Genomic DNA, 11,557 nt, shown 5'->3' with positions numbered 1-11,557 from the left:
TTTTTATATACTGATTACTGTTGTGTGAAGTATTGTTTATTTACGGCCCTCGTTCATTGAGATTTGTTGAAGGATGTCTTCGTTTCCTTGTGTAAGATAAATCAGACTATAAACTGATTACCTATATTTAAAATAACTTAAGTTACCACTATTTCTGAGTGAAAACAAGTGATAGAAGAACAAGCAAGCCCGTTGATGTGTTACTGCCAAACCTACAGATTATGAAGATTGATTTTCAGGGTCGAAACATTAGTTTATAAAATAAAAGACTGACAATGCGTTGTTATTTAATATAAATGAAAATAGGAATGGAAAAGAAAACTCTTACTACGAAAAAAACACAAACTGAAAGCAGATCATTCTTTTAAAACATTCATGTCATTATGTATAATCATTCACTATCATTAATTTTCCAATTACTATTTAGGTTGTTATGAAGAACAAAAAGAATCCTTGTCTTAGTTATTAATAATGGTACCACCGTTTACATGAATAGTTTGGCCTGTGATGTAGCCAGCGTCAGAGCAAGCTAAGAAAAGGTAACAGGAAGCAACTTCAGAAGGTTGGCCCATACGACCCATGGGCACTTGATTGGAAGCCTCAATCATTTCTTTAGAGAATGTAGAGTGAACAAGAGGAGTATAAATAGGGCCTGGAGCGACAGCATTGACACGAATGCCACGACTGGCATACTGGTTGCTTACAGCCCTGGTGAAGCTCACGATTGCTCCCTTTGTTGTGGTATAATCTGACAAGTCTGGTCGTCCAACATAGGCGTTAATGCTAGCAGCGTTGACGATGGAGCTACCTGGCTTTAAGTGCTTAAGAGCAGCCTTGGTGATCCAGAAAAAAGCATAAATGTTAGTTTTGAAGGTAAAATCCCATTGTTCATCGGATATGTCTTCAATGGTATTTGCGACTTTTTGGTAACCAGCGTTATTTACGAGGACGTCAATACCTCCTAACTTTTCGACAGTGAATTGAACGAGGTTTCTACAGTTTTCAGAAGAACTAAGGTCACCAGTCCAATAAAAGCATTTGCGGCCTTCTTTTTCAATCAGTTGCTTGGTATGCTCAGCGTCGTCGCGCTCTTCGGGAAGACAAGTGATCACGATGTCACTGCCTTCACGAGCAAACATAAGAGCCGCAGCTTTACCAATTCCGGAGTCACCGCCTGTTATTAAACTGCGCTTGTTCTTCAACTTTCCGGTGCCAACATGTTCTCTTCCATCACGGTATTTCAGCAAATCAGGCTGAGGATCCAAATCAGTATGTTTACCAGGCCAGTCTTGCGTAACGTTGGAAGGAACGGGTTCAGTCATAATTAATGATATATAGCGATTGGTTAAAGGAAAAGAATCAAAAATTTATTTTCTGAAGTTAAACAACAATTCTTGTGTGCTTTGACCTTTCGCCTTGTGAGATTTATATAACTTCAGCTCATTTGTCTGATGTTTATCCACGTAATGGAGGCATTAAGTAATGAAGGAAGGAAGAGTCATAGAAAAACACTCTCTTGAAAAGACGAAATTTTCCATGTGTATTCTGATGAATTTATGAAATGCGTGGCAACGATATTGTTTTCTCATGCAGCAACTGGAACTGATTTCGAATTGCACTCCGTGGAGAAAGACGTTAAAAAGGAAACAAATATGGGCTCATTCCAAAATTAAATTTCTATAAACGAATTCAAGGATATAGAAAATACTGAAAATAAGTTGGACGTTTCTATCTCATGATTAACATATACATATATACATACATACATACTAAAAGGACCCAGTGGAATCCAAGTCGGGTGTTTGGGAACGTTCCAATGTATTCTCAAGAGAAAGATTTATAAAAATCATTGCGTTTGTTGATTTGGACATGGTTTGGTTAGCACCTCTCAGCTCTTCCAACTGTCAGCAAAGAACGTCTCAAACATTCGCCTTACCATTCGACATACCAAATCTCACTATTCGCATCTAATTGTATTAAATATACCATACCATTCATAAAACTGGTTTTGTTTACACAGTACGAGCAATGATCAATTGACCAAACAGTGTCTATGTCTCGAGTCTGCACCTCAAGAAACAAAAGTCTTTTACATTTTACCATAAAAATCATTAGCTCTTTCATGGATGTTAATTTTATTCTAATTTAATTTATTAATATTCTTAAAGAAGCAAACTACATCGATTGTATTGTCTTTGAGTCTCTTTCCCTTCTTGTTTACCATTTCGCCTTCCTTTTCTTAAAATACGCTGCCAGAGTACAATATACACATGTTACCTGATAACAGTTTTACCAAAAGTAATCTTTGCACCTCACGTCATTATGACTTGGCTTGTCAGAAGGCATTCCACATGGTTATCACGAAGACGGCGTCATCCACCGTCCAGGTAACAATTATTGCTGTCACCCAAAAGAAGAACGAAGAATGGACAAGGACGCCGAGGAAAGATGAATGAAGTTCCAAAGCCCAAGCGCTTGATTTTTATCTAGTACAATTTTTATTTTATTAGAATAAATCTACAAGATCTCTTTGCTTATGTCTGCATTTGCTAATGCTTAGTTTTCTTTTTTTATCTGATTTTTCTTAGTACTATGCAACCCTACTTCTCGTCTTAGTCACCAGTCTGATAGTATGAAAATGACTAACTCCAATTAAGTGGACAGTTCATTGAATACGATATTATCTTCTTTCTATTTCGATACGATGCGGTATACAAAATACGGAAACAGTATAAGATATCAGTAAACCCAGATTCTCCGCTTTTCGTGTTGTCCTGGAAACGAATCTTTGATTACATTAACAAAAAAAAGGATTTTATTGTTTTTTAATGGGAAACAGTATGTTGGCTGTGCTCTCTTTGAATCTGGGATAATCTAACTTCCACCACAACCAAACACTGCGAAGACATCTACAGAGAAGGATAACGGCGATTTTAGAGGATTCAAACGATTTGCTTTTTGTTTTTGATACTCTGCCGTCCTAAGAAATTCAGCTTTCTTTTCCTTTACTATTTTCTTCAGCTTCGTGGTTTCCTTCGTTTCCTCAGGCTAAGAATCTTCTGTAGGAAGAAATCGATTTCTCCTGCACGTGTCTAATTTTCCGGTAATCTTTGCATGGATAATTAACATCTTTTTGGATTCATTTTGTTTTCATATTCTTACTTTGGTTGTTTAAGGTTTTCCTTTTTCTCTCTTTCTTCTAGCATTTTTTGCTAATTTTATAACCCCTTGCATTTTTTTCTTTTACTTCCTAGACGTCTTTGCGAAGAGTCGGCTGATTGATAATTGAATATCTCTTCCGTCGCGCTGTCTTTTCAAAACGTTTGCGATTTGAAACTTTGGAAGAGAAATCTATCTTGATTTCTAGTCGCTTTTGCTTTCCTTAGATTTTCTTTCGTCCTCCCCTTGTTAACCGTTGGCTTGCGATCGAAGCATCCAGCGTTGCGTTTTTGCAGCTTTGATTTTTGTGCAAAAATTTTGGTTACAATTAAACCCTAAACAAAGGGATATATCCTTGTTCATTCCTTTCTTTCATTCTTGGGGTTTGCAACTTTGTTTGGTTGGTTGAAAACCGTTTCGCATCTCTCCTTTCACTTTCTTTTTCATAAATTTCCTTCTTTTCTTTTGCATCTTTCTTTCTTATTCCTATTTCTTTAAGACTCGGGTTTCCTGTCCATTTGAAACCCTATATTTTTTATTTTTTTTTGCATTTTAAAAGCCCATTTTTCTACGAATCCGCCTGATATCCTTTCCCTTACATTTTTTATATACAACTATACTCTCGTTTGTTATCATTTTAAACTATATATCTATCTATCCAATTTGTCCTGATTCTTTGATTTCTTTTCTCCGCTCTTTACGAAATTAGTTCTTATGCATGGTCCACGTGAATTATGGATATTTAAAGCTTTAACTGCTTTCCTACTCCTTTTTCTTCCTTTTGCACATGCTGCCCCGTACAGTAAAGAGGAAGAACCTTGGAATTTGAATACAAACAAAGATGCGCGTGACATTCTCGATTATTCGGGTGAATGGGAAAATCATGAATTTTTCCCAAGTCCTGATAATTGGCGTATCAACTTCATTGCCATTATTTTAGACCGATGGTACGATGGTGACCCGGTAAACAACGATATTATGGGAACTCCTTTTGAAAATGATATTTCTGAGGTTTCTTTCCGTAATGGTGGTGATATAGTCGGTCTGGAGCTTTCTTTGGACTATATCCAAGCTCTTGGTATCAGAGGTATTTATATAGCTGGTACTCCCTTTCAAAATCAACCTTGGGGTTATGATCAGTTTTCTCCACTTGATTATACCATCTTGGATCATCACACTGGTACTATCGATCAATGGCGTTCAACCATCAATGCAATTCATAGCAGAAACATGTACATCATTCTCGATCATACCGTCGCTACCCTTGCTGATTTAGTTGGTATCGTTGACCATCTCAACGATAGTAGTGGTGTGCCGTTCAGCTTGAACGAATACAACGCCATGTGGAAGACCGATCAACATTATGCAGACTTTAATTTTACCAATGTTTACAATACATCCTGTGAATATCCCAAATTCTGGGGTGAAGATGGTAGTCCGGTTGCCTTGCAATACAAGGGATGTTATGATTCTGATTTTGATCAGTATGGTGATACTGAAGCTTTCGGTGCACATCCTGACTGGCAGCGTCAGTTGTCCAAGTTCGCTTCCGTACAAGATCGTCTTCGTGATTGGAATCCAAACGTTGCTATACGGTTGGAACATTTATCCTGTTTGGTCATCTCCATGTTGGATGTAGATGGTTTCCGTATTGATAAGGCTACCCAGATGACTGTTGATTTTATCGCTGACTGGTCGATGTCCGTCCGTAACTGTGCTAGACAAAAATATAACAAGAAGAACTTCCTCATCGTTGGTGAAGTTACTGGCTCTTCCAGTTATGGTTCAATCTATTACAACCGTGGACGTCAACCAGATCAACGACCTTCAAATTCAACTATCGCTTATAACCTTACCATTGATGATAATAAATATTCCCTACGTGATAAAAATCATGGCGGTTTTGATTCATCTGCGTTCCATTATTCCGTTTATCGTGCCATCGTTCGATTTTTGGGTATGGATTCAAAAGTCGAAATTGGTTATGATACTCCTTCTATGTTTACAGATGCTTGGACTCACATTCAAATAAACGAAGATGCTGTCAATATGAACACCGGTGTAATTGATGCTCGTCATATGTATGGTATTACTAACAACGATTTGTTCCGTTGGGGTTCGCTTATGAATGGTACTGGAAGGGCCATTTTGGGAACAATGATTACCACACTGATGTTCCCAGGTATTCCATTGCTATACTACGGTGATGAACAGGGAATGTATGTACTAGACAATAGTGCAGATAATTACTTGTACGGTCGTCAGGCCATGAACAGTGCTAGAGCCTGGTATATTCACGGTTGTTACTATGGTAAGGCAGCTTCTTATCCAAGGGCCGATTGGACTCCCGCGAACAATGGTTGCAAAGATCCTTGGAACTATCTTGATCATTTTGATATTGCATCTGCTCATCATAACGTATATATGAATATGAACTCTATTCGCCGTCATTATTATAGTTTGAGTGATGGTTATCGTTTCGACATGATTCGAAAATGGGTGGAAGATGTTTACTTTCCGGATAGTCAGCCGTATGCCACTCCCATGGGTTTATACAGTGTTTTACGTGGTCCCATGGAAGGCATTCAATTCCAACATTATGACTCATTAAAAAATACTGACACCCACAAGAAAACTTTGGTATGGAGTTTATTTGCTAACAGAAATGACACCTATTCTTGGAACTATGATTGCAATGACAAAGACAAAGCGATTATTGGTCCTTGGAAGGAAGGTACTACGGTAAAGAATCTTATTTACCCTTATGACGAGCATAAACTCCAAAAATCCTGGAATAAGACATGGGGTTGTTTACCAGGAGTCACGTTTGAACCATACGAGTTTAAATTGCTTGTGCCAAAGGATGAATTTATTGAAAATGATCCTGTGATCACAAAACTAACACCTAGTCATGATGCTAGGTTGGATTATCGCGGCAATGAAATGGATATTAGTATTGAATTTTCTCGACCAATGGATTGCGACTCTCTTACTCGTTCATTGAAAATTCAATCTTCTACTCGCCCGAAAAACATCACGGCTCGCTATATAGATAATACAGTGCAATGTAGAAACCTGTCGGATTCAGAGATTGACAAGAGCAATTTATTGCATTCTCAATCACCAGGTGTTTTCCGCTGGTCTGCTAAGCTTACTGATGTCTATGAGGGTGTTCATCGCGTTTCAGTCGGACCAGCTACGACTTCTGATAACTCTTCTTCAACCTTAGCACAAGATAATTTCCTTTTCCGCTACGGTAAGAGGGATAATCCTGTCGTATTCTACGCTGCAAACTACTCATCCCATCTGTTGGTAAAGAAAGATGATGGTTTCTATCTTAACCATTCTTCTCCAGGAGCCGAAAAATTTAGGTATAGCAGGGATTTCCAGTCTACTTGGAGCGATTGGTTAGACTATAACGGTGGATTGACCAAACTGAAACCCACGAATTGGACTGGCACGAAGGAGCAGCGTTGGGAGGGAGAGCATGTTCATGTTCAATATTGGAGTGAACTTACTGCTTCCGCCAATTACATGCAACAAGGTGATTATGATTACAAATATCGAAGATCGTTCCCCCACATGTTTTTGGAAGGTGGTTTTAACGAATATGGATATGATTCTGGTGTTGAGAATACGTTCAAGCAAATTGATGATTCACTTTGGGAATTGGGCTTTACTAGTGCTCATTATCCTGCGACAATCCAATTCAATGTTTGGGGTATGGACCCAGATGGTAAGCCTGACAGAACTCGTATATACGGAAGTCAAGGTAACTCATCCGTTCTGAGTCGAAGTGATCCTTCGTCCTTTATTTCCAATAATGTGACTATTAAGGAAGGTCCAAATGGGACGCATCTTTCTTATAGAATTCGATTTAGAGATGATGCCATGTTTTTCCAGTTGTATCCTACAGGTGAATGGAGTGTTTCAATTGCTATATATGTATTATGTATTGTGGTACCTCCTATCTGTGCTATTTTTGTTTCTTGGATGTTCAAAAATTCGTTTTACACTGTCAAATTAAACAAGTTTGGTAACGACGAATTTGGTAAATTTTATCCTCTCAAAACTCTGGTTCCTTTTAAGAAGAAGGGTGAGACGACTATGGCCGATGATTCTGGTGCTGGTGGTGGCTTAGCTCGTAAAAAGAAATGTGTCTTAATCGCAACTTTGGAATATGATATAACTGACTGGCAAATCCGTATAAAGATTGGTGGTTTGGGTGTAATGGCTCAATTAATGGCAAAGAATCTCAAGCATCAAGATTTAGTTTGGGTAGTTCCATGCGTTGGTGATATCGTATATCCTGAAGCTGAAGAAGCGGCTCCTATCGAAGTTAAAATAATTGATCAGACGTATACCATTAACGTCTATCATCATTATCTGGACAACATTAAATACGTTTTGCTTGACGCTCCAGTCTTTAGACGACAGACTACAGTGGAACCATATCCAGCACGTATGGATGATCTTGGTTCAGCAATCTTTTATTCTGCTTGGAACCAATGTATTGCCGAGGTCATACGTAGAAATCCTATCGATATTTATCATATTAATGATTATCACGGCGCCCTTGCCCCTTGTTATCTACTACCTGATGTGATTCCCGTCGCCCTTTCGCTTCATAATGCTGAGTTCCAAGGATTGTGGCCTCTCCGTACAGCTGAGGAGAAGGAAGAAGTATGCGCCGTATACAACATCTCTCGAAGGATTTGTTCACGATATGTTCAATTTGGAAACGTCTTTAACTTGCTTCATTCCGCTGTGTCTTATATTCGAATTCATCAGAAAGGTTTTGGTGCGGTAGGTGTATCTAATAAATATGGTAAACGTTCATGGGCTCGTTATCCTATTTTCTGGGGATTAAAGAAAATTGGGAAGCTTCCCAACCCCGATCCTACTGATACGGAGGACGTTTTGGAAAAACCCGAGAAAGTTGTTAATATAGATCCCGATATGGAAAAGACGAAGGTCGAGCATAAGAGACTTGCTCAAGAATGGGCCGGGTTGGAAGTTAATGACAAGTACGATTTGTTGGTATTCGTTGGACGTTGGTCTAATCAGAAAGGTGTGGATTTAATTGCTGATATCGCACCTTCTTTGCTGGAGTCATACAAGGTTCAATTGATTTGCGTTGGTCCCGTTATCGATCTTTATGGTAAATTTGCTGCTGAAAAGCTTGACCTTCTTATGAAGAAGTACCCCACTCGTGTCTTTTCCAGTCCTAAGTTCACGCAGTTGCCTCCTTATATCTTTACTGGTGCTGATTTTGCCTTAATTCCTAGCCGTGATGAACCATTTGGTTTAGTTGCTGTCGAATTTGGTCGTAAAGGTACTTTAGGTATTGGTGCTAAGGTTGGTGGTTTGGGACAGATGCCTGGCTGGTGGTATTCTGTTGAATCTAGTGCGACTCCCCATTTATTGAAACAATTTGAACAAGCTTGTCAACAGGCCCTTTCATCGTCTCAACGTACCAGAGCTAGACTTCGTGCACGATCTGCCAAGCAACGTTTCCCTGTTTCACAATGGATCGCTAAATTGGAAGCGCTCACTGATGGTTGCATTAAGACTAATCAGAAGTTCGGTCGTAACTCGCGCGCTCGCTCTTCCTTCTATTCGTTGCTTCACGAGTCTTTCAGTCGCTCTTCCGATGCTTTGCCCCAATCTAACGATAGTGGTGTGGCCGATAAACGAGCGGAAGAGGCTGATATGATAATGATGAGCAATGAGGACTCTGCTCCACAAGGAGGAGCAAATATTGGTCGATCTTTATCTTTGGGTAGTCGTCATGGTCCTGGTCATACGGGCAACGATGACTCCAGTGATGGTTTGGATACCATTCAGGAAGAAAGCATGAATGGCGGTGACTCTAATTCTGGCGGTTCCGGTAATTCTCCTGCTGGAGTCGAGTATGAAAATCATTCTCCTTCTGAATACAGCTTTGACTCTGCTGATTACGAATTTGATCCCCAGCGCTCTTACTACTACGATGACTTGTTCGATGATGAAACTACGATAAGAAATACCCCATCCTTCCGTCCTCAAATGGGCAATTTCAATGCCGAGCATGGTGTAGGTGCAACTTTAAGCCAGGATGATTTGATCGATACTTCTCATTCTAGAGATTCCGGTGCACTCAGCCCACCATTGGCTCCCTATGCTAATAATTCTCGGAACAATCCTTACTCATATGGTAATCTTCAAACGGACTCTAGCTTGAGCCTTGCTTCTGTTATGTCTGGAAAAGAGAAACGGGACTTCTCCTTAACTAATGTCGAGGAAATCTTCAGAGATGAGGATGGCAAAGCCTTGAGGAACTTCCAAGATATGTTACAGAAGCTTACTGCTAAAAACTCTAAAGATGAACTTTGTATTGAACAATACATCATGAAATCGGAACGCATGTTCTATCACGAAAGACGTGCGATCAAGATGGGTTTACAGAAACCTAACAAATTGCACGTGAATGCTACCGCATCACAATCTGGCACTGATGAAGAGTCTTTGAGCAACGGCCATGCTTCTTATGATGACATAATCGGTTTAGCTGATGAGACACCCTCATACACTAATTTGGAGGAAGATTCTGGATACAAGACTATTCATGGTTTGCAGAAGTTCATGTTATATAAGATTTATGATTGGCCTGTATATTCCCTTTTTATTGCACTGGGTCAAATCCTCGCTTCAACTGCCTACCAGTTGACCCTTTTCACTGGTACTAGCAGTATCAAAACCTATGAGTTGTATGCCATTTGTGGATTCTTTATTGCAGCTTCTTTGTTCTGGTGGTATCTCTATTCAAAGGTTCCTGCATATTACGTTTTGTCGTGCCCATTTTTGTTCTATGCTCTTGCTTTGTTTTTGGTAGGTTTACCTGCATTCGATCGTATAACTGGTGGTAGGGTATGGATTACAAATGTTGGTGCATGGATTTATTCGATTGCTTCTGCTAGTGGATCAATTTTCTTTGCTCTTAACTTCGGTGAAGAAGGCAGTGTACAAACTCGAGTTTGGGTGTTCCGTGCTTGCCTTGTGCAAGGACTTCAACAAGTCTGGTCTGCTGCTTTATGGTACTGGGGTGCTCACTTGAATAACAAAGTAAACAAGGGTGATGCAAATCATTACAAGGTTAGTCCTGCTATTCCTGCCATCACATGGCCTTTGAGTGTCATCTGTGTTATGATTGCTTTCATTCTTTACAAGGGATTGCCACAGTACTATAGACAACTATCCGGTACTATTCCAGCGTTTTATAAGTCTCTGTTAAGAAGAAAACTCGTTGTCTGGTTTTGCATCGCTGTTTTCCTTCAGAATTTCTGGCTTTCTACATTAAATGGACGTTCATGGTCGTACTTCTGGGATATCGGTGAAATTCCTCAATGGCAGATTTTCTTGTTAATGATCGCCTTCTATATTGTATTATGGTTATTGTTACTTGGCGTTTTGGCTTGGGTTGCTCGTACTCACTCTTGGATTATTTGCGTTTTCGGTGTTGGACTTGGTGCACCACGATGGGTTCAAACCTTCTGGGCTACGTCGAATATTGGTCTTTATTTACCCTGGGCTGGTAGGGCAGGACCTTATCTTGGTCGTACACTTTGGCTTTGGCTAGGTGTGTTGGATGCCATTCAAAACGTCGGTATTGGTATGATTTTGTTGCAAACACTAACACGCCGCCACGTTGCAAGTACATTGATGACCGGTCAAATTATTGGTGCTGCAGCTACAATGATTGGACGTGCAGGTGCTCCTAATCGTCTCGGACCCGCAAACGTATTCCTTGACTTTACTCAATGGACTCGTGGTGATGGTTCAGCAATCCTTGCAAGTGCTCCTTTCTGGATTTGCATAATTTGTCAGCTTGCAATTTGTGTTGGATTTTTAGCCTTCTTCCGCCGTGAAAATCTTAGCCGACCTTAATCTCTTAAACGACTATTTATCTATAGATGATGAATGAAGAGAAAAAAGTGGCCTCATAATCCTGGAAAGGATTATATGTTTTGACTTCAACAGTGGAATTCATGAAAGGGAAGAATATTTTCCCCCAAAAATATACTGTTAATAAGAGTTTTAGCAGTATCGGATACTGACTAACGGATAAGTTAGTCGATAATTTGGATTCCATCAAGAACGTGTTTATGATACTTGTTTCTTTGTATTTGCAAAAACATAATGATGGTTTACTTAAAAAAATGTAGAAGCTTTTTGCAAAGTCAATGGATAGTTATGTTTTCCAAAGATTGAGCAAACGTTTAGGTTATTACTAGGCATGTTAATATTATATATACATATTTGCATTAGAATTTGTGTTTCAGTAAATAGGCATTTAAATCGTTGCATTTATTTAGTGTAGTTTATCCGAGAATAGTAGCAGAGTTCGGATGATTAACTG

General features: G+C 39.4%; 2 protein-coding genes across 2 annotated transcripts; one reads left to right on the top strand and one right to left on the bottom strand.

Moving 5' to 3' along the window:
* Positions 1-359: 359 nt before the first annotated feature.
* On the bottom strand, positions 360-1,574 carry SOCG_04793 (3-hydroxyacyl-CoA dehydrogenase). The gene has a single exon (XM_013163940.1). It carries the CDS (start codon positions 1,320-1,322, stop codon positions 459-461), a length of 864 nt encoding a protein of 287 aa, XP_013019394.1. The 5' UTR covers positions 1,323-1,574; the 3' UTR covers positions 360-458.
* A 1,263-nt stretch (positions 1,575-2,837) lies between these two features.
* On the top strand, positions 2,838-11,508 carry SOCG_06260 (alpha-1,4-glucan synthase Ags1). Its single transcript, XM_013164095.1, has one exon. The coding sequence runs from the start codon at positions 3,874-3,876 to the stop codon at positions 11,083-11,085; it is 7,212 nt and encodes a 2,403-aa protein (XP_013019549.1). The 5' UTR covers positions 2,838-3,873; the 3' UTR covers positions 11,086-11,508.
* Positions 11,509-11,557: the final 49 nt, after the last annotated feature.

The sequence above is a fragment of the Schizosaccharomyces octosporus genome, assembly GCF_000150505.1.
Source record: "Schizosaccharomyces octosporus yFS286 unplaced genomic scaffold supercont6.2, whole genome shotgun sequence".
Taxonomy (NCBI): domain Eukaryota; kingdom Fungi; phylum Ascomycota; class Schizosaccharomycetes; order Schizosaccharomycetales; family Schizosaccharomycetaceae; genus Schizosaccharomyces; species Schizosaccharomyces octosporus.
The sequence above is the reverse complement of the archived record's forward strand: the minus strand, read 5'-3'. Positions and strand labels throughout refer to the sequence as shown.

Coding starts and splice junctions, on each gene's coding strand:
- SOCG_04793 (XM_013163940.1), bottom strand. CDS start 1,322: ATGACTGAACCCGTTCCTTCCAACGTTACGCAAGACTGGCCTGGTAAA.
- SOCG_06260 (XM_013164095.1), top strand. CDS start 3,874: ATGCATGGTCCACGTGAATTATGGATATTTAAAGCTTTAACTGCTTTC.